General features: G+C 39.6%; 1 protein-coding gene across 1 annotated transcript; it reads left to right on the top strand.

Annotated features, from left to right (window-relative positions):
* Positions 1-1,332: 1,332 nt before the first annotated feature.
* On the top strand, positions 1,333-26,132 carry PAFAH1B2 (platelet activating factor acetylhydrolase 1b catalytic subunit 2). Its single transcript, XM_081238892.1, has 6 exons — positions 1,333-1,471; positions 7,786-7,873; positions 16,008-16,097; positions 16,917-17,033; positions 18,648-18,770; positions 22,713-26,132. The coding sequence occupies exons 2-6, from the start codon at positions 7,793-7,795 to the stop codon at positions 22,989-22,991; spliced, it is 690 nt and encodes a 229-aa protein (XP_081095018.1). The 5' UTR covers positions 1,333-1,471; positions 7,786-7,792; the 3' UTR covers positions 22,992-26,132.
* The last annotated feature ends 649 nt before the right edge of the window (positions 26,133-26,781 follow it).

Raw genomic sequence — 26,781 nt, 5'->3', positions numbered from 1 at the left:
GCCTGAGCCATAGAGGTATTCAAACACTGGCAGAGGCTAGTCTAACCAGCTCTAGTATTCCCTGGGGCACACTTCCCTTGTTTATGTTTCTTAATTAAAAAGTTGAAAACAAGAAAGTATGAAGATAGGTCATAGGTTCCACATAGGCACAAATTCAACCCTTGATCATTCATCCCTGATTGAGCAATACTTAATGAGTGTCTGCTATGCATCAGGCAGCATGCCAGGTGCTGGGAATCCACACAAGGTCTCTGCTCACTCAGAGCTTAGAGTATAGCAGGGAAGACAGTGTATTAAAGTAGTAATTACATTAAAGTGTGTTGAGTGTTAAAACTGAGGAAATTCAGGATTCTATGGATTTATCCCCGGAGACTAATTCAAGCTGCATCATTTGAGCTCCCCAAACACAAATTCTTTTCGATAAAACATTTAAAGCAACAAACATTTACCTGCTGGTGTGCCATAAATGTGTGAACATCTGCAAGGGAATTCCGAAGTAAATTAGCGTTTTATAGGTGGACAAATTATTTTGGATTATATACGTCTGATAAATTTAGTACCATTTGACAGTACAGGTCACCTGAAAAATAACTTGACATATCTCGAAACTTTATGCTTCCAGGTTTTCACAGTAATTCTTAACGGGTTTTGTCTGCAAAACCGACCCCCCTGATCATTTTCAGAACTCTGGAAGGCTCTACCAATTCAGACAAGGGTCTTAACGAATCCTATCCATTTTTAAAGGGCCAGCTCAGGGCGCTGCTCCACCAAACGTTTTCATAGCCTGCGTACATCTTTTGCCCCTCCTCTCTGGATGGATCTCTAAGGAAAAGACTGTCTCTCCATCCCCCTATAGTATCACCTTAAGAGGCGGTCATCCAAAATCCGTACATTCATCATTGAAACAGAAATTCCACCCATAAATGTAAGGGACTGCCTCATTAACCTTGGGGCCCTATTTCCCTCCCACTGGCAGCAATCTGGTTTATTCCATGGGGTGGAGAAGGAAGCCAGGTTGGCGGGGTGGGAAGGGAATGGCGTCAGTGCGAGGTCACAGCACATTGTCCCGAATGCCATCTCCACACTACGGTGACATGAACGCAGGACTGAGGGATGCAGCCGGAGGAAAGATAGAGGCCCAAGTCGCGCAGACTACATGCAAAACGAGGGCAGGATAGAGAACAAAGCGTGGAACCTTGCGGGGCGTGGCAGGACACCTGGGCGCCGGCAGCGAGCTCCCGCAGAAGGAAAGTGAGGAGAGGCGAGCCGAGCCAAGGCCTGGCAGGATGGGGCGGGACTTCCGGAATCCATTTGCCTGAGTGGCAGGGGAACCGGAAGTGGGGGCGCTGCAGCGGGTGCTGAGGCCGGAGGAGGGACGCGCCGGAGCGGGGCCGCCGGGACTGAGTGAGCGACAGACGCGCCACCCGCCGACGCCGCAGCCGCTTGGGGCCCGCACGGACCCTGTGCCTGAGTGAGTGCATTCCGGGACTTGGGGAACCGGTGGCTTAGAGGTGGGGGTTGGAAGAGGCTGCGACTTGTTATTGTGAGAGGCCCGCGACCTCCCCTCCCCCACCCTGCCGGCCCCTCCCCCGCGCCGCCCCTCCCCCCCGACCCTTGGGGTGCCTCCCGCGCTCGCCCCTTCTCGGCTGGCCCGGCGTGGGTTCCTTGGCCGCCCGCTCTGCACCCCGCACCTCCAGGCCGCTCGCCGCTTCCCTCGGAGCCTTTTCCCAGTACCCCACCCCCAAACCTGCCGCCTCCTCGGCCGCCCAGCCGCCCCGCCCCATCCCGCGGCCGAGCACCGTGGCGGGGCGCGCCGCCCGGCCCGATCAGGCACAGCCCGACCCCCGGAGCAGGCCGCCCTGAATCCCCCGCTACCGCGGCCCGGGGCTCGCCGCCGCCAGCCCCATTTCCAGCCACGCTTCTGCCTCGGCTGTTGCCTTTCCCTCCTCCCCGAGATTGAACCTCTGACCCTTTTCTCCCCTTTCCTCTGTCTGAGAGGCCGTTGGCGCGGGCTCAGACCAGTTACTGTTTTTTTGACGGAGCACTTCTTCCCACCCGTCAGAAACTTCTCCGTTATCTCCTGTAATATATTCAAAAATCCATAGGCTGTCACGACTCAGAAGGGCTTATTTCTTAGAGGGCTGTCCAGTCCAGCACCTCATTTTAGAGATGAGGCCCAGCGAGGCTGGTGATTTGCCTAAGGTCAACCAACTAGTTAAACCTACCAATGGACAGGTTTTCTTAGGTGGTTTTTACCTGGTCCATGTCCATGTACCAGATCAGGATCTTCTGGCCTTCAGGTTTGTGATGTGCCCGTTGCACGGTGACTCACTATTCTTTCCATACCTCCCAGGCCAGCGTTGCTTTTCATAATGTGTATACAAACCTTAAGAAAACCAAATACATGAAGCTTTGGCCTCTTTTTAGAGCTTACCCATGGAGAAAGGGAAGACCACCTGGATCCACCCTAAGGCCTCATTTCGTACAGCTTTAAATGAGGGGGGGTCATTTTGGGGGAGTGGTAAAGGTATGGAGAAAACACGGGGTATTGTCCCCTTGAGCATCTGAATACGCCTTTGCCTTGGATATGCCTTGTGTCTTTGGATTCTTCTCCTGGGCACATTGTTCTGATATGAAGGTTGCCTCCTTGTGCGGGAGCAGGGGAGGAGTATGAAATCATTGTGCTTTAATGTGTTGGCTTGGGCATTTGATAATAAATTCTGCATGTGCTGGAATCCCGGGACCCATCCACCAGCCCACTGAGGCAGGGTACTAGGGATGAGGCCTGCCTTCGCCTATAGAATAACCCTGCCCACTCCATCTGAAACAAAATGAAGAGTCTGAGGTCAGAGTGGAAACATTCTGAATCTTTTAATTCTTAGTGCAACTTTCCCCCTCCATCTGTTTCCTGGTTAAACTAAAGAAACATACAGCTCAGCTTGAGTATTTATAATTCTTTGTTGTTGGAGCTGGTTTTTGATTAGACACACACTACACCACGCTGGTATAAGCATTTGGAAATTCTGGTGTTAAGACTGTCATAGTCGGAGTTAAGTAGAGAAGACAGAAAATGCAGGAAAATTGGGAAATGCTGTGCAAGTCACTTACTCCTCATCTTCCCAGAGAACTCATTTTAATGGGCAGTTAAAGCTTCCCTGGAAGAGTATGTCTCCTGATAAATTAATTTCTTTGGACCTTTATCTCCATTCTGTTGGGTTTTTCTGTTTGTGACCTCAGAAGTTAATGACTTGCTGCACAGAGGCGATTATTATGAATCAGTGAGGTGAGATGGGAATCAAATCCTTCTCTGTTGCGTTTTCTGTTGTTACTAATTACAGCATTCTGAATACTTCTGTGCCACAATATTGCTCTGTACGTGAGGCAGGAAACCCCAAATCACTCAGATTTTTGTGACCCACCACAGGCTGTTCTCTGGATGACTCCTGATTGATCCTTCATTTTTATTATAAACAGTACACAGTTTTTTTTATCTAACTCCCCAATTATTTGAATCCCCTAAATGCATAGTCCCCAGCTTGGTTCTTTTTTTTTCTTTTCTTTTCTTTTCTTTCTTTCTTTCTTTTTTTTAAATCCTTTGGCCGCACCGCATGGCACGTGGGATCTTAGTTCCCTGACCAGGGATCGAACCCACGCCCCCTGCACAGAGTCTTAACCACTGGATTGTCAGAGAAGTCCCCCTAGTTTGGTTCTTAAAGAGGAGATTACGTGGGTTTGCCCCTCAGTTGTTTTTTTTTTTTTTTTACCGCTGTTTAAAAATGTTACCAAGCCATAGGCACAGGTAAAACTGAAAGCTACTTTGTATTGTAAGATTTTGATTTGGCAAAATAGTCCAAAATCCAAGTGTCTGAAGGCACAAAGAAACAAATTTTGCTCAGAGGAGGAAGGAGGATGACCTTGTATTCATAGTTAAAGAAGAGGGCTTCCCTGGTGGTGCAGTGGTTGAGAGTCTGCCTGCCTATGCAGGGGACACGGGTTCGTGCCCTGGTCTGGGAAGATCCCACATGCCGCGGAGCGGCTGGGCCCGTGAGCCATGGCCGCTGAGCCTGCGCGTCTGGAGCCTGTGCTCCGCAACAGGAGAGGCCACAACAGTGAGATGCCCGCGTACCGCAAAAAAAACAAAAAACAAAAAAACAAACATAGTTAAAGAAGAAAAGACTAGCTAATTGGGAATATTGTGCTAAATTCTCTCAGTTTTACCTGCCTAGTAACTTTAGGTAATTGACATTTTGTTCCTCAGTTTCTCTGTCCCTATAGCTTTTTCATTTTGCTCATGACAAAATTTAGGACTGAGATGAAAGTGTCTTGCTCAGGGTATCAGAATGCCATTAAATTTGGGTAGTAGTAATAGGATATATAAGTGAATTGACTTAGTAAATTAGAATTTATCATTGTTTCATACAGTCTTTTCTATATAGAGCCTAATGCACTTTGCTCAAGAGTAATAGGTTTTGGAGGGTAGTATATCACCCTGAGTTCAAATCCCAGCTCTCCCTGTCATGGAGCAGTTTCCTTAAATCTCCCTGAGCTTCAGTTTTTATTTAAATAACAAAGCTCCTAGCACAGTGTCTTGTGAATAGTAAGTTCTTAATAAATTTTTATTGCAGTTATTATTTTTTGATTAGTTGTTTACCTGTTGGAGAAACTCTAAAAATCCATGTCTGTAAATTGAATCATAGATCTAAAGAGATCTTATAGTTTATATAGACCACTGGTCTTGAAAGTACAGTATGTGTGCTGCCCTGGGATGCATAAGGAGATCCATTGGAATATAGGAAAATATTTAGAACCTCTTTTTACATTCATTTTTTTTACGTAAAAAAGGAAAAAATTACAAATATTTAATATACAGGTTAACAGCAATTCACATCTAATTTATAAATATACATATATTGAGGAACATTTCAAAAAGATTCTAAAACATTAAAAAATGTTTGAATTCCGCTAATCTGGGCCAGTCTTTACTCATATGCTTTAGTTCACTTTATGCTTTTCTAGTAGGTGTTCACCTAGTCTCTGTGGCCCCCTGGGAGGAATCTGCCTTGAGAGACAGGTCATGTCATTTGCAGTTCTGTTTGTTAGAAATTTGTCTCACTGTACATTGTATCTACTGGCCTTGTCTTCCTATTTGGGGACATGCAGAATAAGCCTGAAGTCCCTTCCTAGTAATCTTTGAATACTTTGACAGCTATTTGTCCCGTGATTTCCTCTTCCCCAACCAGTTTTTCTACAGATTATAAACATACCTGTTTCTTTCAACTATTTCTGATATGACAGGTTTTCTAATTTCTCACCATCTTGGCTCCTTTCCTTGAAACACCCTCTGGTTTGTCAAAATTCTTAAGTTTTTCAACAAAATCTGAACATGGTGTTCCAAGAACTGAAATGTAGTTGGAGTGCCTGCATTGTGTGTTTAAGTGGTGAGGGATGAATTTGGATACATTTTATTATGGAGGCACCTCAGATGTACAGTTTTGTCATCCTTGTTCTTTTAACAATCCCCAGGAAAAATGGTTTCAATTACATAATCACACAGTGAGAGGGGGACAGATTATTTTTCTCATTTTTAGTGGTGATTGCTCGGTTAACCCTGTGTCAGTTAACTGTTGCCTCAAAAATACCTAACATGTTAAGAGTTTCTCCAGGTGGGAAAATAAATGAGAAATGGTTGGGTTTTTTAAATCTATTTTAAAAGTTAGGAAATAGGCTTTTTCAATTAGTGAGTGGAAAAAGGAGCTGTTTTGTTGCTGTATTTCTTTACATTATATATCTAATTTTGAAATCCAGAAAATGGGAAAAGTTGCTCCTTGTTGGTCTTAAGGACAATAGAGCTTTTTGATCAGCGGGGAAGAAAGTTACTTACTAAAATTAAAGTGAGTATTAAGTGCCATATCAGATTTAACCTGAATAGCCAGACTTGAATCAAGAATTGAACATAGACCCCCAAGAAACTTTTATATAGAAGATTTAGAATGTTTTATTGGCTAAAAACAAAAAGTTTCTGTGTGGCTATTTGTTTTAACCCTGTAATCCTTTTTTTGTTTTCTTTTATGTATCTTCTGATTTTTCCTCACTTTTTTTAGACAGTGAAACTCCAAACAGGTATCATAGTCTGATTGGAACTCTATAGGTTCATCTTGCAGTTCTTCCCGATTCTTGCATTTTACATTGATGTTTTTAGCTCTGTGTGGTATAACTCATAAGTCTTTTGGGTGAAATGGTTAGATATAGGCCCCCTTTAGGGAGTCAGCATGAACTGGTTTGTGATCAGTGGGCCAGATGTGACGTAATTGGGGTCAGACAAACCTCATTTCAGTCACTGAACAAAGTACCTAAATTATCTGATCCTCGTTTTCTTCATTTTGCAGTACTTTTGTGAAGATCAGAGGTGGTATGTATAAAGCATAGAGTAGATAGTCCTTCATAGGTAGCTATTATTTTCTGATAGTTGCAAATTTTAGTAATCTAAAGAAGTATACACAGGTTGTGAATGATATTTTACACCTTTAGTCAGATATAGGCTTAACCCTGAGCCCAATTTTTTTTAGACCTAGTGTCATTTGGAACTGATGGAATTTATTTACATAATTAGTGTTAAAATTGTTTGCTTCTGTAATTTATTTTTCATGGAGGTTTGCTTTCATGTTTAGGGCTTGTTACTTTTTGATCCTCAAAAACTACTACCTTGGTAATCCAGGGTTTTTTGTTTACTCAGTGAATACTTATTAAAAGGCTGTAACTCAGTCCTCTTTCTGAGAAAGTTTAGTTGTATTTGAGGATGGCAAAGGAAGGAGATAGAGAGTACGGCCTTTTTTTCTGTAAGCCACAAAACCCCAGCTTTTTCTCTTTCATCATCCTTTGCATTTTCCAAGTAACCTCTTGAGCCTGATGTCTCTAGTATGTATTCTCCAGAGTTGGTTGAAAACAGTCTGGTTTCTTACTTGTCTTTCTAGAAGATTAGCATTTCTAATTTTCCTGAATTTCACTTATTCCTTCTTCTCTACTATCAGATACCATATTTAGGTCGTCGTTAATCAAATTTTTTTTTAGTGGATACCTGTCAAAAATAAAAATACCTAGTAAAATTTGTAAAAAACCAATTCCAGGGACTTCCCTAGTGGGCTAGCGGTTATTAACACTCTGCTGCGCTCCCACTGCAGGGGACACGGGTTTGATCCCTGGTGATGGAACTCAATCCAGCAGGATGCGGGGCACTGCCAAAAAAAATAAAAAATTTTAAAAAGTAATAAATAATAAAAATGAAAAAACCACTGCCAAAGCCCACGACTAGTTTTGTCATCATCTGTAGTACAGGTATTTGTGTGATGTTTAGTGATCACTGGATTCTAATTGGTGCTGTACTAATTCTTAAGTGTGTAACTCTAGCAGCCTAAAAGGCTCTAATGTAGATGTCATTGAACTTGAAGGGTTTAATTCCTTGTCATTTGGTTCTTACAATAACATGTATTTATGAAAAATTAATATAGGTGTAAGGTATATACTGATGTAATGCATTGTTCCTGAATGATATTCAAACCTGCCTGGAAGTTTAGTAGTGCTAGATATTTATGGGACTTAAGCAGTCATGTCCTGGACCTCGTCCCTGCTGAAAATAAACTCCAGTTGCATCGTTTCTAGGCAAAACCCAATGAAATTTATTTAATTCTTATTCTTATTTAAAACCTGACATGTAATATTTAAGTAAGTGGTAACAAAGAAACATTCCTGTCAGTGAACAAAACAAAACATAGACATTTTTTTCCTCAGGTGTAGAATGAGCCAAGGAGACTCAAACCCAGCAGCCATTCCACATGCAGCGGAAGATATTCAAGGAGATGACCGATGGATGTCTCAGGTAAAAGGGGGTGCACATGCGTTATTCACATAGATGAGTCTCTTAAATTTTTAGAGTCTTTTGACCAGAGCTACAATGGGGTGTTTTTAATGGTCAACAAGAATTGATTACTGTAAATAAAAATCTAATGTTAGAGATGTCATTCCTAGTCACCATGTGATGTTGGAACTGAGGAATACTTTGAGAGCATGGGCATTGCGTACTGTTCATTTTAATAGATGACAGTGTCTCTACAGTATTCTTTCTTTAAGCTTTTTAAAATTTTGAAGTAATTTCAAAATTATACAAATATTACAAACACTTTAGAAGGAACTTCCTATATCCTTGATCTAGACTTGCCACTTGTTAACATTTTGCCACATCTGCCTAATCATTCTGTCTGTATCTGTTTGTACTATTTACCAACTTACAGTTTTTTCTGAATCATTTGAAAGTATGTTGCAGTCATCACAATGCCCCTTTACCCCTAAATATTTGAGTTTGTTTTCTGAGAAAAAGAACCTTTTCTTACATAACTACAATACAGTTATTAAAATCAGGAAATTTAACACTGACATTATACTGTTACCTAATCCAAAAACCATATTCAGATTTCTGTAGTTGTCCCAGTAGTGTTCTTTTTTTTTTTTTCTTTTTTTGCCGTACACGGGCCTCTCACTGTTGTGGTCTCTCCCGTTGCGGAGCACAGGCTCCAGATGCGCAGGCCCAGTAGCCATGGCTCATGGGCCCAGCCACTCCGCGGCATATGTGGGATCTTCCCGGACCGGGGCACAAACCCGTGTCCCCTGCATCAGTAGGCGGACTCTCAACCACTGCGCCACCAGGGAAGCCCGGCCTAATCCAATTCTATTTCATTATAATATGGTCTCACAGGTTCTTACTTTAGTCAAGTGGGTTATAATCCACTGTAATTTTGAAACTCATTGTCCAAAGTTTAGCAAGTGGGAATCCCTTCAAGCTCTGGCCCCTTTGCTCTCTCAGTATGTCCCATTGTTTTTTTTAGCACTTTTTTTTTTCCAGTATTTGTAACTTGCTTTTAATAACTGCTATCATTTAACAATAACTATATTTAACCTTTATCTGTTTCCAACTGTATTACCTTTTGAACTAACAAGTGCAATATGATTTTAAGTCCCCAGAGTTTGCTGTTTTAGTATTTAGTGATCCTCTTTATACTCTTCATAGTTGTATTCCCTTTCTGTTTTGGTCATCTCAGACTTAAAAATCAGTCTTTCAACTAGCTTATTTTGAGTGGTAGTTTTTTATTTTGACTGTTCTCCTATGGATCAATTATGTGATTATTCTTTCTTAATCTTCCTCATTTGTTTATATCTTTAAAAAAGTATTATGAAATATTTTGTGCATCTGTGTATTTGCTACTCACCCTAAAAAAATAAAACATTGCTGTTCCCTGTATACTGCTCACTGATCACATTTCTTTCTCTTTCCTACCTCCCCACCCCCAAGCCAGTAATTTCATGTATTTACATACTACACATAAAATCTCTAAACAATATAGTTAGTATTTTTGCACTTTTTAAAATTAATTAATTTATATTTGGCTGTGTTGGGTCTTCATTGCTGCATGCGGGCTTTCTCGTTGCGGTGAGCGGGGGCTACCCTTCGTTGCAGTGTGCGGCCTTCTTCTCATTGTGGTGGCTTTTCGTTGCAGAGCGCGGGCTCTAGGCACGCAGGCTTCAGTAGTTGTGGCACACAGGCTCAGTAGGTGTGGCTTGCGGGCTCTAGAGCGCAGGCTCAGTAGTTGTGGCGCATGGGCTTAGTTGCTCTGCGGCATGTGGGGTCTTCCCAGACCAGGGCTCAAACCCGTGTCCCCTGCATTGGCAGGTGGATCCTTAACCACTGCGCCACCAAGGAAGTCCCTTTTTGCACGTTTTTAAATGGTAAATAGTATCTTTCTGAATGTATTTTTTTCTGCAGTAATCATACCTATTAAAAATATAGCTGTAGTTTATTCATTTTTTTTTCTTTAAGTAGTATTCAATTATTTTATATGAAAATACCACAGTGGGTTGTCTGTTATCTCATTGATGGGCATTTAGGTCATTTATAAATTTACTAAAAGTAGTAAGTAAAACTAGATGCCTGGGCTTCCCTGGTGGCGCAGTAGTTGAGAATCTGCCTGCCAATGAAGGGGACACAGGTTCGAGACCTGGTCTGGGAAGATCCCACATGCCACGGGGCAACTGGGCCCGTGAGCCACAACTACTGAGCCTGCGTGTCTGGAGCCTGTGCTCCGCAACGAGAGAGGCCGCGACAGTGAGAGGCCCGCGCACCGCGATGAAGAGTGGCCCCCACTCACCGCAACTAGAGAAAGCCCTAGCACAGAAACGAAGACCCAACACAGCCAAAAATAAATAAATAAAAATAAATAAATTTATAAAAAAAAAAAAAAAAAAAAAAAAACTAGATGCCTTTGTTGTTTCTGGCATAAATTAGAAGACTTTAAATGATTAGCACTGACTGGGAAAAAATTAGTCAAATGGAAGAAAAACATATATGAATATTTAAATTTTTTAAAAAACTTGTGGGTTTCCCTCGTGGCGCAGTGGTTGAGAGTCCGCCTGCCGATGCAGGGGACGCGGGTTCGTGCCCCAGTCCGGGAAGATCCCACATGCTGGGCCCGTGAGCCATGGCCACTGAGCCTGTGCGTCCGGATCCTGTGCTCCGCAATGGGAGAGGCCACAACAGTGAGAGGCCCACGTACCGCCAAAAAAAAAACTTGTATAATATGGAAGGACTAATATATTATATACCCAGATCTTGGTTTTTAAATACAGTTCTCCAATGAAAGGAACTAGGGCTCCTTGGAGAAGTGATTGATTCTATAGCTGGAGCAAAGAAAATAAAAATATGGGCCTAGAGCATCTTCTAGTGCAAGAAAGCAAGAAACTACTCAAAAAAGAAAAGGAAAAAAAAGATGGTGGAAGGCAGGAATATCACTGAAGTGATGGGTCCCCAGTGCATCACATAGAATACATGTGGTATTGGTTTGTCTCATTGATGATACTAACCTTGACCACCTAAAAGACCTGGAAGAGCTCCCAAAGTACAAAGTTGAACATTTTGAGCAGTGTAACAAATGATGGTATTATTGGTTTATAACTGAAAGAATAAAATAAGTGTTCATTAATCCATTCTGCTATAAATAAATAAGTGGATGAATAAATAAATAGGGGAGAAGAGCTAAATCTTCCTTACAGAATAATTTTAATTAATAAATGTAGAAGTAAGGAAGGAAAAGAAAATCATGGATAGAACACTGCAGTAATAATTACTGTAGGCAAGATCCATTGATGAATACTAACATTTTTTTTTTTTTTTTTTTTTTTTTTTTTTTTTTTTTTTTTTGTGGTACGCGGGCCTCTCACTGTTGTGGCCTCTCCCCTTGCGGAGCACAGGCTCCGGACGCGCAGGCTCAGCGGCCATGGCTCACGGGCCCAGCCGCTCCGTGGCATGTGGGATCTTCCCGGACCGGGGCACGAACCCGCGTCCCCTGCATCGGCAGGCGGACTCCCAACCACCGCGCCACCAGGGAAGCCCGATGAATACTAACATTAATGGACACAACTTTAAGGAGAAACGATATATTTGCCTAGCCTTAGAGTATCTTCCTGTAAATTACTTTGGTAATTACTTTGGTTTTAAGATATGCCCACTATTTTTTGAGACCCCTCCCTCTAGTAGGTGGAGCTGAATTTAGTGTCTTGCTTCTAACATACAGAGTATGGAAGGGAAAATAATAACTTGATAGTGGAGAAAACTGGCAAACACCACCTTACCCAAATGATCAATATTAACATCACCAGTAATAAGTCATGTTCCCTGACATGATACAACAAGGGCACATCACCTCTGTGGTAGTCTTACCCAAAAATCCATAACCTCAGCCTATTCATGGGAAAACATCAGACAGACCCAAATTGAGGGACTGTCTACAGAACACCTTACTGCAACTAAATGTGTCAGGTCATGAAAGACAAGGAAAGACCAAGAGACTGTCCCATATTGGAAGAGTTAAAGGAGATATATAGATTAAATGCCATGTGATATGCTGATTGATTCAGGAAATGGGCATTAGTGGAAAAATTAGTGAGATCTGAGTGGACTTTATTTTAGTTGATAGTATTCCCTAATGTTAATTTCTTAGGTTTGACAAATGTACCATGCTTATATAAGATGCTAACATTGAGGGCTTCCCTGGTGGCACAGTGGTTAAGAATCTGCCTGCCAGTACGGGGGACACAGGTTCGAGCCCTGGTCCGGGAAGATCCCACATGCTGCAGAGCATCTAAGCCCGTGCACCACAACTACTGAGCCTGTTCTCTAGAGCCTGCGAGCTACAACTACTGAGCCTGCATGCTACAACTAATGAAGCCCGTGCGCCTAGAGCCCATGCTCCCCAACAAGAGAAGCCACTGCAATGGGAAGCCCAAGCACCACAGCGAAGAGTAGTCCCCACTCACTGCAACAAGAGAAAGCCCGCACACAGCAACAAAGACCCGACACAGCCAAAAATAAATAAATAAAAAGTAAATAAAATTAAAAAAAAATCCTTACACCTGAAAATTCTGTTTTTAATAAAAAAATAAAAGATGCTAACATTGAAAGAAGCTGAGTTAGGGGTATATGCAAATACTCCACAATCTTTTCAGGTCTTCTGTAGATAAATTATTTAGAAACAAAACATTAAAAGAAAAGCAGTCATGATTAAAACAAGTATTGAAGTGATACTCAATACTACTCATGGAGTATTGCTAAAATATCCATCCCTGTTCTAGACTTAAGTACCACATATCAAGAAGTACCTGGAACAGATGAACATGTCCACCACCACCACAGGAATGCAGTCAACAAAATCCAGACTATGGGAGAGTCTATAGGTCAGACAGTCATATTCCTTAAAAAAAAAGTTTGGGAGGTGGTGGCAGAGGGAGGGGGAACCTATAGATTAAAAGGGATTTAAGAGACAGATTGCCTGGATCCTGATTTTAAAAAACAAATCATAAAATAAAATTTTGTGACATTGAATTTGAACACTCACTAGTTATTTGTTGATATTAAAGGATTCCTATTAATTTTAGAGGATAGAACTGGTATTGTGGCTATATATATTTTTAATCTTTTAAGAGCTACATACATGTTGAAATATTTATACATGAAATATTATATCCTCAGTTTGCTTCAAAATAATCTAAGAATGGGGTGGGGCAGTAGTTTCTGGAATGTTGAAATAATAGTGGCCGTAAGTTAGATGATTGCTGTATCTGGTGACGGATACACAGAGATCCATTGTGTTATTCTCTCTGCTTTCCTGTACGCTTGATATTTTCCATAATCGTAAGTTTTTTAAGGGTGATATTAAAAGACTTGACTGTAGACAAATTTAATAACAATTCATATCAAAACATTAACCACATAAAGAAGGCTTAGCAGCAGACTGACAGAAATATTTTCAGTAAATATTACAGATGAAGCATTGATATTGTTTGTTGTATGATCAATAAAAATATCCTCAAATGTACTAGATAAGTGTCTCAATGAGCATGACAGGAGCTTTAACTTTTTGTTTCCAAAAAGTACGGATTAAAACAATGGGAAAAGAAAGGAGGGAGAGAAAAATATTAATAACCCGGGCAGGTGCAAGTATAGTAAAATGAGTTCTGATACATTGCTGGCGTCAGAATAGATATAGCCAGTAGCCATTTCGTTAGTAATTTGGAAGTATATCCAAGATCCATGAAAGTGTTAATCCCCTTTGCCCTAAAAATTCCCAACCTGTAAAAGAAAATGTGTGTGTGTATGTAAGTTTCTTCATCTCAGTCAATAGGAGGCTTCTGGCAAATCTGTCATTAGGATAAAGAGCTAAAAAAAATCAATGTGCCACTGGATGCATCCAGTAGGATATTAAGTGGTGTTAAAAATTACGGTTATAGGGCTTCCCTGGTGGCGCAGTGGTTGAGAGTCCGCCTGCCGATGCAGGGGACACGGGTTGGTGCCCTGGTCCGGGAAGATCCCACATGCCGTGGAGCGGCTGGGCCCGTGAGCCATGGCCGCTGAGGCTGCGCACCTGGAGTCTGTGTTCCGCAACGGGAGAGGCCACAACAGTGAGAGGCCCGCGTACCCAAAAAAAAAAAAAAAAAAAATTACGGTTATAGGGAATTCCCTGGCGGTCCGGTGGTTAGGACTCCGTGCTCTCACTGCCGAGGGCCCGAGTTCAGTCCCGGTTGGGGAACTCAGATCTCGCAAGCTGTGTGGCGCTGCCATATAAATAAATAAATGAAGATTTTTTTTTAAATTACACAATAAAATTTTTTAAAAATATTATAGTTATGAAAAATCATGTAGCTACATAGGAAAATATTTCTAATATAATGTTAATGCAGTTATAATGGCTGCTCTTTATTGAGTACCTACTGGGTGGCAGCCAGAAGCCGGGCCCCTTTTATAGAACTCTCATCTTCACAACTCTAAAAAGCGTTGCCAGCAGATGTGTAAAACAAAACTTGGGGTTATGTACTTGCTTAAGGTCACTGCACTAGAAAGTAGATAAGCTAGACTTCGAACATAGGTTTTTCTGTCCCAAAGCTGTTGTGCCTTAAGGAGATATACATACGTTTCAACTGTGTTGCGGGGGGATGTGAAAAAATAATGAGAAAAAAATACCTTAAAACATTAATAGGTACTGGGTTAAAATGGTAGGATTATAGATGTTTTGCTTTGATCTTTTCTGTTTTTCCAAGCTCATTGCAACTACTTTTATACTTAAAAAGAAAATTTAGAATACTTAAACCTTTAGAACAGCAGAGCTTAAATTCCATGACATTCTTTAAACGTAAGCTGTTCTGTTGGTATTGAGAGGAGTTGGCACTTTAGCATACACAGTAGAGAGACGACGTGATGTGCAAGAGCACCTACTCAATAAAACTAGCTAAAGTTTTATTCTTGCTCATCTTATCCCTTCAGTTTAAAAATACTTATTGAAACAATAGTAATTTAAAAAAATTGTTTACACAAGACATGGACCCAAGAGAAAAAAAGTTATCCCAAATCCTGTCACTGTGAAAGAGAAGATGTCTTAATCAATTGTCAAATTATTTCCAGAAATATTTTTGTATTTTCACCAATGGCAGTGAAATATCTCAGTTTCACCACAGTGTCATCTGCACTTGTAGTATCAGCAGAAATACTTAAATAGTAACTCCATCTTAATTAATTCCTAGGGGAAGCATAATTGAATGTAGAGTTTGAGAAAAAGAAACAGTATTCAGACCTTTCCGTAGAACTGGGTTAGAGACCTGCTAAAGCATCATGTTAATTTGTTTCAGGGATGAATATAAAAATTGAAACTATGTCCTTCAGTTTAGCATCAATGGGTAAAATCTTTTTAAAGGTGTCTTATGCCTTAAGAGCAAAGAGAAGCATGCCAGGGCTAGGTCACCCTTCCTTATAAACTTGAATTAGACTGGAAAAGCCTGAGTCCCAGTTTGCCAACATCTCTCACATTTAGAGGTTAGCAGACATTTTCAAAGGCCATATTAAAACCATTCAAATGAAATGCATGCCTTTTGATTGGATCCTAGTTCAAAAAATAGATACATATAATACTTTTGGAACAATTGTGAAGATTAAATGTTAGATTTTATGGGATTATTTATTTTCTTAGGTGTGATAATGTGGTTTTATAGGAGACTGTCCTTATGCTTAGGAGATGCATACGGAATATTTAAAGGTGAAGAATCACAATGTTTGCAGCTTACCCTCAAATGATTCAGCAAACACACAGATAAAGCAAATGTGGGAAAATGTTATTGTTGAATGTAGGTGAGTGTGTACAGGTGTTCATTGTATTACGTCAGCTTTAAGTATATCTGAAATTTTCTTTAAAAGAGTTGGAGGAAAAGGTAAGCTTTTAAAAAAACATGAATGCATTTTTCTGTTCTCGTTTTCAGAAGGGCCCAGGAGTTAATAGCAGATTGAGAGGAATCAGCTTTAGGGACAGACCAAATAGAATGTTTAACAACAGAGTGACTGGTTGGACAACTGTTCTGTCTAGGCCAAGAAATCTCACAGGGGAAAATGCCAGCTTCTGATTGTTCTTTCTTCTTCACACCAGCACAACAGATTTGTCCTGGACTGCAAAGACAAAGAGCCGGATGTCCTGTTTGTGGGGGACTCCATGGTGCAGTTGATGCAGCAGTATGAGGTAAGGTGCAGGGGTGAGGGTGGTCCTTGGCTGCTCATGTCAACACATTCATTGATAACAGACTTGCATTCATTCCACTCTAGTTCAGAGTAGAAGAGAAATCAGACCTACCTGATGGGATTCTTTGTGCCATCAAGCATGATGAGACAAAGGAAAAAATACAACATTATTTATAAATAAGCTCCCTTTTTTGCCTTGGCTTCCAAGAAGCTTCATATTATATTTGTTTGTGTATATTTGTCCTAGTCATGATTTTCAATTCTTATTTGTATTTTACTATTTTCTTATTTGTATTTGCTCATTTCTGTTTGTCTTAGTCATGATTCTCAGTTCTTATTATTTGTGTTTTACCATTTTTATATTTTATATATTTTTGTAGTGAACTGTTCTGAATCTTTTTGAGGTTAGGCATTCTCCCAAGGGAAATTTAAAAGAAAAGATAGCTTTATATCTTTTTGGCTCAAGCACTCTAAATTTTTTCCTCTCATGTTTCTACTTCACCCTATTCCTTTAAATGGTTGAATAAAGGGAAAGGAGAGTTTATTGAGTTGGCAGCTTAATTATAAATGTTGGTGCCTAAGTGGCATCAGGTTGAGCTGTGACTCAGGTCTTGAGCTGAGATCTAAAGCTGCACCGAAAACTGAGTTACACAATGGCATCTTCAAAGCCCTTTCAGCAGTTGGTAGCATACCACTTGCAGTGATACATTTGAATACAGAAAAGGGAAACTTACTTCAGATGCCTCACAACACATTGCAGTTGAGGGATTTTATTTCCCACTAATTTCAGCTTAAATAAATCAAGTTTTTCTCTTTTCAGATATGGCGAGAGCTTTTTTCCCCACTTCATGCACTGAATTTTGGAATTGGGGGAGATACAACAAGACATGTTTTATGGAGACTAAAGAATGGAGAACTGGAGAATATTAAACCTAAGGTGAAATGAAACTTACTATTATTTTTTTAAAGAATATCCTTAATCTTGAGTGTTCTGCAGATAGTTAAACTGTCAGAAACTGGTAGTAAAAAAAAAAAAATTGCTTCTTTAAAGCGTTATTTCACTGTTGTTCTTTGCTTCGTGCCCCTTTAAGTTAAATGATATTGTTTAAGAACATTCCAAATACATGCTTAATTAAGAATCAGTGTATTGCTTGCTTGTTTTGTACTTGTAATTATCTTCTGCTGTAGGAAGAGATCTGATGCTAATAAGGTATGCTATTCTGTTGACCTGAGGCAGTATGAGGGGGAAAGAGCTCAGAGGTGGGCCGCGGGAGCAGGGCTATGATTCACTTGAGGAAGTAATTTTGGATCCATTTAAATGTATAAACAGATTGGTAATCAAGGCCTCCCAAGTTCTTCTGAAGAAAATTTGAAGCAGATGTGAACAAATGTTCAGCCCAAACATGTATCCAGTGCCTTATAGCATTATCAACATCCTGAGTTGGCACACTGCATATAAATTTTTTCAACCCCAAACAACAAAAAGAAACAAAGCTGAGCCATTGATAACAGTTGCTGTAGTTGAAAGTATTTTATTTTTGCCTTTCTAACAGAAAAACTCATGCATATTCCTTTCTTTTGTGACAGGTGGAAATTACTTTGGGTTACATAGTAAGATGTATGTCTCTAGGTGATAGCCACCTTGTAAAATTATTTTTTTGAAGAGAAAAACTTCTAAAAACTATATCCAGCCTCCACCCCACTGACTCTTTTCCTTGAGTAGAACTGTGTATTTGTACCCACTGCACTCCCTTGGGTACTTTTATTTTTTCTAGAAGGTACTTTAACTAAGGGAGTCTTATGATGTCGCAAGTATTTTCCCCCATGTTTCTTAGATTTCACTCTTTTTTTTTTTTGTCTTTTCTGACTTGCAGTGGTTTTATTTTTATACAGTTGAATTTATTATCTTTTTTGTAGAGTTTCTGGATCTTAAGAGATTAGCTTCCAACTCCACATAAAAGAATTTTCTTATCTCTTCCTAGTACAGTTTTCCCACTTAAGTGTTTTTCTGTTTGGAATTTATCCTGATGTATATGAGGCATACATTAATGTTTTAAGATGGCTGCCCTGTTGAAGTTACCAATACCATTTGAGAAGTTCATCTTTCCTTCTTTGATTTTTTAAAAAATTTATTTATTTCATTTATTTATTTTTGGCTGTGTTGGGTCTTCGTTGCCACGTGCGGGCTTTCTCTAGTTGCGGCGAGCGGGGGCTACTCTTTGTTGAGGTGCATGGGCTTCTCATTGCGGTGGCTTCTCTTGTTGCAGAGTGCAGGCTCTTAGGCACGCGGGCTCCAGTAGTTGTGGCTCATGGGCTCTAGAGCACAGGCTCAGTAGTCGTGGTGCACGGCCTTAGTTGCTCCGCGGCATGTGGGATCTTCCCAGACCAGGGCTCGAACCTGTGTCCCCTGCATTGGCAGGCGGATTCTCAACCAATGCGCCACCAGGGAAGCCCCTCCTTCTTTGATTTTTGAAATAAGATTTTCAGCTAACTAGTGGACATTCCTGAGTATTTATCTTTTTTCTCTTTTTCTTCCTTCCCTCAATTATAGGTCATTGTTGTCTGGGTAGGAACAAACAACCATGAAAATACAGCAGAGGAAGTAGCAGGTGGAATCGAGGCCATCGTACAACTTATCAACACAAGGCAGCCACAGGCCAAAATCATTGTATTGGTATGTGGTCTTTGGGTGGGTGGAGACCTTGATATTATTAGGTAAGGTGGGGAGTCTTTTTAGAAATGTGATCAGTCATGAACATAGAGAATCTTTAGGTTGGAAGCAGTTTATCGTGCTCCCGAGAAGCTCTTCTCTGATATGTCCCATCGTCTTTTTTTTTTTTTTTTTTTTTTTGTGATTGCCCCTCACTAGCTGTGTGACCTTGAGCAAATCGCTTCACCTTTCTGAGCCTCCATTTCCTCACTTGACAAATGGAGGTAATAATCTGACCTATATACCACTGGATCTTGCTGAAGAACTAATGGAACACTGTGCACATGAAAAGGCTTTATAACAGTAAATGGCAATACATCTGTTAGTTGATCTGATATTGATAGTATAGAAAACTTTGTCAATTACAGTATCCTCAGCTTAATTCTCAGAAAAAAACTTACTTCTCTTAAAAATCTTTTGGCAAATCCAAACCAGGTAATTAAACGTTTAAAAAAAAATTTCGACTCAAGTTGCCCGACATTTAATGGTTCAATAATGTTACATCCCTCGTTGGTGGACTAGCCCCTTTGGAAAAGCTTTGTATTAAAAATATGCCGATAGATGAAAATGTTTTATAGGCCTAATAGACAGCTATGGTTGAAATTTGTTCCGTTTAGCAAAAAGGACGTAATTTGTGTTTAGAGAAAAGTGTGTCGGGCCTCGTTTCTGCCCCTGGTGTTCTAGTCTCCTTTGCACTTTTTATTCCTGTCCCATCGTCTTATTGGTCTCATTTCCTAGAACAGCTGTGGGGTCATCTTTTTTCTGCTCATCCTTGTTTAGAAGTGGAAATCCTCTTTGTTGCCTCAGGTTGCCTTAGTTTTTTTTTTTCCCTTGACTATCTTCTGATAATTTTTTAAGTTGCATATGAGACTTTTCCTAGTTCCTGAGTCTCTTTTTATTAGACCCGAGTTTGGATTAGCCTAGATGTGTTGTTTTGTTCCATTGTTAATATGGTAAAGGTGGTGTATTTATCAGAATCTCTGAATTCTTTAAAATATCAGAGATTCCATCAGGAAGAAAATGGGTACTTCATAGTCTTACCACTAACAGGAAATGCTACCCTTTGTAGAATTAAAGCATTGTCTTCATGGTCTCAGGAATAAACAGCTGTCTATTTCAGTGTTAAAGTTTACCTGTAGATATTCTTAACCTAGCTAAAAATGTATGTTTTTGAGAAATCTGACATATATTCAGTTCTTTAATGAGATATAGTGTTAACAAGGTAGTCGTTTATTCAACAAACATGCGAGAATCATGATGTACAAGGCACTATCCTAGGTCCCGAGCGTACAAAAATGAGTAAGACAGTTCCTCTCAAGGAGCTGGTGGATGGACACAGCAATATAAACAGAAATAATTATTATACTGTATGCTAAGGAGAGAACTGGGTATATTTTAGACATAAAAATTGACATCTGAGTTTAGTTTTAAAGAACTCATTGGTTTCCAGACAAATAGAGAAATGAAAGAAGAGAAGGTATTACAGAGAAGAATGAAAGAGAGAGAAAGGGAGGGAGGAAGAAAGGAAGGAAATGATCAAAGGCTTATACATGAATGTGTTTGTTGGGTGAGTGAAGGAGGGTGCTAGAAGAATTTTAGGGTTATCATTGGAATAAAGTTCAAGACTGGGATAGTTAGAGGCCACAGCCAGGTCCCATGTTAGGAGTTTGGATATTATGACAGGGTTCTGGGGAGACAGGTCTTATTTTTTTATTACATGGTATTTAATTAATTTGTTTATGTATTTATTTATATCCTGCATTATTCCAGAAAAAGACTACATTGTGGTTAAGAGTCCATCTCTTAAGTACAGTGGGTGGTACATTGTAGTTGATTAGGACATATTTGTTGCATGAATGTTGGTGAATAAATCCTCCATAAATATTATTTGTTTCAACCAGACTTTTGAATTTGATATATGGTGTTGTTATCTACAATACTAAAACATTGGAAATAACCTAAATAATCAACCCCATGGGGGAATGATTGCACAAGTCATTGACTATAATAGCACTAATCATATGACAATTAGGAGGACTGTGTGAAAACAGAATTTATGATGTATTTAAGTGAACAGTCCGAATACTAAACGGTATGTATATTATATTTAGAATTGCTTGAAAGTAAATATGCAAATTGCAAAAGGAAATAAAATTAAAATAGTTGTTACATGGTAAAGGAATTAGGAGTGTAATTTTTTTGTCTCCTTTAAAGTAATATTTTAACAATTATCAGTTATTATAGAGAAAAAATCACATGGCATACCCTTGATACTCATTTATTAAGGAAAATGTTATGCAAGTACATAAGCTATTTTTCTTATCCTTGCTTGACAATCCCAATAGGTATGGTGCCCTGCTCTTGAGGCTTAATCCTTTTTTATGGCTTTAATTGCTATGGTATTCTTTGAAAGTCAGAATAACATATGTATTTATTGGTCACTGGCCATCCTTCCTGGTTGCTCATTATATCTCAACCAAGCTTTGATGTACCAGCGCTGAGGGCTGCTTTTCTTTGTTAACTATTAGATGCAGAGCCTTATACTTTTAACAGTTATATAAACTAGGGTTTAGGATTGACCTTGTCTGCACTTGACAAGGATGAAAGGAGATGGATTGGGGTAGCATATTCATAATTCTCTGTAGTTCTCTTTGGAACTTTACAGTCACAGAGTAAGTTAATAATCGAGGTCCAACGTTTTGCTGAAAAAATCCAAAGCAGACATGAATAAGCGCTTTGGGCATAAATTTTTTTTTTATTTTTTTAGTAGAACGCCTACAGAAAACCCGTTTTTATGAAATAAGACCTCTTATCATACCCTTGTAGGAGAAACAGGTGACAACATTTTTGCCTAAATAACAATAACTTGCTGTGTGGCATCATTCGCTATAAACCAACTAAAAGGTTGGGGATTTCTGACAGTTTTATAATTGGATCAGTTATCTGTATAAAGGCCATTTCTAGTTTGAGATGATAAAACCTTGCACTTGCCATATAAGAGCTGGCTTTTATTTACTATAGTAGAAGGACAGACATCTGATTTATCTGAAAATTATATTAGATCATTAACAAATAAGTTAAAAATGAATTTAGAACACATCTCTGTTTTTTACTACCAGATATTATGTGGCTGTGATTCATCAAGACAGCATTTGTTCCAACTCCATTTCTCGTGTGTTCTAGTGTAGGTTCCATGTGGCATTAATGCATAGATGTGTATTTGAGCTAGATTATTCTAGCTATGTGGTGGACTATATGGAGGATAAATTGAAGGGGTAATACCACTGGAGGTAGGAAGACTAGTCAGGAGATTTTACATTAATTGAGGTTAATATTGGTAAGTTCCCTAGCCATAGCAGTGTCTATAGTCAGAAAAAAGAATGGATTGGAAAAATACTTAGGATGTAAAAGCTGAGTGATTTAATGATAAATAGATAAGGAACATGGGATGAGAGACTCAGGGATGTTGGAATGGTCGGTTGACACAGAGAATGTAGAAGGAACATAATCTATGGGAGAGATGATGAATGGGTTTTTGGACGTGTTAAGTTGGGTGTGCCTCAGGAGCATTCAAGTTTGGTTCTATACCTGGACGTTCAGTACACAGTTCTGAAGCTCCAGGAAGAGATCTGGGCTAAAGTGTGTCGGGTGGAGAGAGTACTGGGCCAAGGACAAAACCCTGAAGAATACCATCAGTTAAGGGACCGGAGGAGGAGGAGGAACTCGGGAAGAAACGTAGGAGGGATAGTCAGAGAACTTTCATTAAGACCGGTCTAGTCCAGTGTTTCAGAAATCAAAGGTATAAACAAGTGCCAGATGGAGAGTTCCAGGGATATTTGAAATCACAAGTAAGTAGGAAAAAACAGTGAGTCTTCTCATCTTATATTCTTCTCTGCTCTTCCCCAGGGTTTGTTACCTCGAGGTGAGAAGCCCAACCCTTTGAGGCAAAAGAATGCCAAGGTGAACCAGCTCCTCAAGGTTTCCCTGCCGAAGCTTGCCAATGTTCAGCTCCTGGATACAGATGGGGGCTTCGTGCACTCGGACGGTGCCATCTCCTGCCACGACATGTTTGATTTTCTGCATCTCACAGGAGGGGGCTACGCAAAGATCTGCAAACCCCTCCATGAACTGATCATGCAATTGTTGGAGGAAACACCTGAGGAAAAACAAACCACCATTGCCTGACTGGCTCCCATCAGTGTTAATAGCGTCCCAGCTTCCTCAGATCAGTTATATCACTGGCACTACAGAATCCTTCTCTTTCTTAAGGCACTTTGCATTGTAGAATGTTCCTGGATGTTCATATCTAGTGTTTGAAGGGGAGGAGGGATTTAAACTGGTCCTGTACATAGGAGGTTTGTTTGACACAGGAGAAAAATTAGCCAAGGAAGATGGTTGTTTAAATGCATTGGAAACCAGAAGGGGACTTTTTAGTTATATGTGTGACACGTTCATTGACTTATCACTGTTTTTCCTAGGACAACATCAAGCCTAAGTACTGAACAAAATGAAGATTCTTTCCTTGGCCTTTCTGTCTATGGATTATGTCATATATAATAATAATTAGAATAACACCTTCTTGGCTTTAAAACATGTTTTTCCAGTTTTTAAAGTTCATAATTTAGCCTTTTGTTCTTTATTTTGCTTTACTCATACATATTCTCAATGTTATAGCAACATATAACATCAGATTGAACGTGCTTGTCATTCAAGTATGGGAGATGCTATGGTTACAGGTGAATTTGTTCCACTCTGTTAATCTTTCCCATGCTTAGCAGTGAAAAATAGGTTTTGCCCCATTTGGGGGACTCAATGGAGGGTATTATTTTTATGCTGCTGAATATCATGTCTGTAATAGACCCATGCATGCAGCCTTTCCTCTATTCCCCCTCATCCCCTCTTTTTTTTGGTGGGAGGGGTCCTTGTTAACATTACAAGCTTTTAACACGTTTTTGACCTAGGAGCTCTGTTGCTGGAAGTATAAATCCCCAGCCAGTTACTCTCATGATGATATTACTGATGTGTAATTCATTCTTGTGTGGTGGTCTGTGCTATAGAGTCTGTGTAGTGCTATCCATATTCAGAGTTCTGGTTTGTTTTGTTTTGTTTTTCCCTTAGAACCTGTTACAGTTTTCCTTCTTTGGGGGGGAAAAAAACCCCAGAACTCTGTTTCCCACTCTATAAGCCCTGACTTTATTTCAAGTTTTGTAGTATTTTAAGGTGTATATTTTATTTTATTTTTATTGGCTTAGTTTTTAAATTATTATTAGTCCAGAAAAATTTGGCCTCTTCTCATGGGGAAATGGTGAAACTGCTCTTCCAAATAGACATTCTGCTTGATCCCACTGTTTTAGTAAAAAAAGAACTAGTAAAAAAGAACTTCATTTAACCTTCAGGATTTCTCCTTAATACATCTTCCTCTGAGAATTTCTTTCAAGAGAGCTCTTTATAATCTTAATGGTTTGTTGAGCTACAAGAACTGCCATTTAAAAAATAATAGGACAACAGGTGGTTTATTGTTTAATATACCTATGGAATATGTACAAACTGGATTTACAGACAAATACTTTAAACTGGACCAGGTGGATATTGAAGTAACCCATCAAAATGTGCTCTGCAATGATTCTGCTTAACGTTCAAGTTCAGTAACTAAGGCATATGTTTCTTACTCTGCTTGCAAGGCACATGGCATTGCTTTTGTGTGTTGGAGGGGGATTTGTGGTTTGTGCTAAGAGCCGCTTCTGACTGAAAGGGATAGAACTTGGGCTGATTTTTTTTTTTTCCCTCGTCGAGGCTTTTTCTGGGAATTTTGTTTTTTGGTTTTTTTGTCTTTAAAAAAAACAAAAACAAAAACTTTCCTGAATGTATCATGTCTTCATTAACAACTGAAAATATATGTGGTGTTTACTAAACTTGTTTACTATATTAAATTTTCCTTTTTATTTTTAGTAGCCCAGGTTCTTGAGGTTTTCAAGACAGATTGTTTTTTTCTTAGCTGAGGTATAGTTCTAGGGAGGAGATTTAATTAAGCCACAATTTTGTGTGTGAAAAGACAGTTTCCTATCCAGGTCTTTTCTGTTGTCAGAGGGAAGGAGTATGGTCCAAACAAACCCCATTAGGTTACTCCTGCAGCATGTGCTTTTAGCTTCTCTCTCTTGACTAAGGATCAAATATCCCTTTGTGAATTGGCCTTCAGCTCCTTTGCTTCTGTGTATAAATCTTGGATGTTAACTACATTTTATATCTACCAGAGCTATTTGAGCAATAGTATTTGAACCACTAGCCTTTTAAATAAAAGTCTGCCCCATTGCTAATGTGCAGATACTGAGTCCACTTTCATTTCTTGCCAGCTTTCTTTGCACTGCTTTAGGCAAAAAGTGTTCATCTGTTTTTCTTTGATTGACACCCCAGTTTGTTGCGGTGACAGAACTTAATGCGTAATCTTTGGATTTCATATATATATATATATATATATATATATATATATGAGAAATATATACACACATATATATGAAGTTTAATGCACTGTCCAAGTGAAATGTCCTAGTTGTCCTTGTGATTAAGGGGCCAACTTTCCAGGCAGCCAGCAGAGGTGTTAATTCTGTTTGTCTCCCAGCAAACTTTCATTCCTTTGCCCACCCATTCCCACTACACTAGATGGCAGCTGGTGATGGCACAATAGAGATTTCTGCAGTCCCATCTTGAATGTGGTAGGTTGAAGATGTACTGCCAAGGGTGATCTAGGGCTTGTTGTTTTGCTGCCCACATATTCTAGACTGCCATGGGCAGTGCTCTGGCTACCACCTTGAGTCTATTTGGACATCTGTCTAAACCTGAATTTTTTGTCAAAAACCTTAACCCAACAAAACAAATCTTGAGTGGCTCATGCCCTGCTCTTAGGAATTCTGTCGTCGTTTAAAAATAATGTTCAACTTTCTTTTTTATTTTTTTAACCTAGTCACTGTTTACAGTTGTATGCTAAAGCCTGAAATATTGTCTGTGCTGTGGTATATGAGCATTGCCAATTTTATATTTATTGCAGCGAAGAAGAAACTAAAGATATAAGAAAATGAGGAGCGTGGCTGTGCTCCTAAATCTCTGTGGGTGCATGTGGGAGAAGTGAGTTGGGATCTCTTGAAAGGAGGCTTTTTGGGGTGGGGTCTCCCAGGCTTCTCCTTGGTGTTCCTGCTTGGGGATCACTGCTGCTAGTTGACTGGACCTCCCCAACAGAAGTTTGTGATTCCGCTTTGGCAAAATTTCATTGACTAGTAGAACTCATTCTGTTTTAGTGCATATTTCAATATAAATGTAAACATTTCACTCAAACTTGCTGTCTTTCTGTCTCCTTTATCATAGTTTGAATTCCAATGAAGAGAGAAGGGATTTTTTTTTTCCTACCTTATCACAAGCAAATTGGATACTTAGATCATCCTGCTGCTCTTCTGTGGAACTGAATGTACCAAGCTGACCCTCATCACTTATCTCCTTGGGGGTGCAGAATGGCAGGGTAGGATGAGCAGATAGAAGGAATCCTAAGTAGATAAATGGAAATATTGTCAAGCGAAATGTTTCAGATTTGTTAATAGTATCTGGTAGTGAAAAACAGAATTAAGTCATTAAATTGACCTCTTGACCCTTTTTCCTAATTTCAAATCTTTAGAATTTTATTCACGTTAATTGTCCCAATTTCTATAGTTTCTCCATTCCTCATGCTAATAATCACCAGTTCTTCTTTTTCACACTTTGGAATATTTCTTTCTACTGTTACCCCCAGCTTGAACTTAAGTGCCTCAAATTAATTGGAGTATTCTGAGTTCCTGTGTCGTCTAGGGAGAAAAGCTTCAGGATGACAATTCCCATATATTAACCTAAGCAATTTAGGTAGGTACATTTCCACTTTACTGTTGCCTGGGAGGCCTGGAGAAGTCTTCTGTCTTGTCAAAGATGAGTCATGTAATATAAATGGTTGAGCTGG

Source organism: Mesoplodon bidens, assembly GCF_964165515.1.
Source record: "Mesoplodon bidens genome assembly, chromosome: 7".
Lineage (NCBI taxonomy): Eukaryota > Metazoa > Chordata > Mammalia > Artiodactyla > Ziphiidae > Mesoplodon > Mesoplodon bidens.
Note: the sequence above shows the minus strand (reverse complement) of the source record. Positions and strands in the feature narration are given on the sequence as shown.

Coding starts and splice junctions, on each gene's coding strand:
- PAFAH1B2 (XM_081238892.1), top strand. CDS start 7,793: ATGAGCCAAGGAGACTCAAACCCAGCAGCCATTCCACATGCAGCGGAA. Junction 16,098..16,916: donor AGTTGATGCAGCAGTATGAG/GTAAGGTGCAGG, acceptor TTCTCTTTTCAG/ATATGGCGAGAGCTTTTTTC. Junction 18,771..22,712: donor AGGCCAAAATCATTGTATTG/GTATGTGGTCTT, acceptor GCTCTTCCCCAG/GGTTTGTTACCTCGAGGTGA.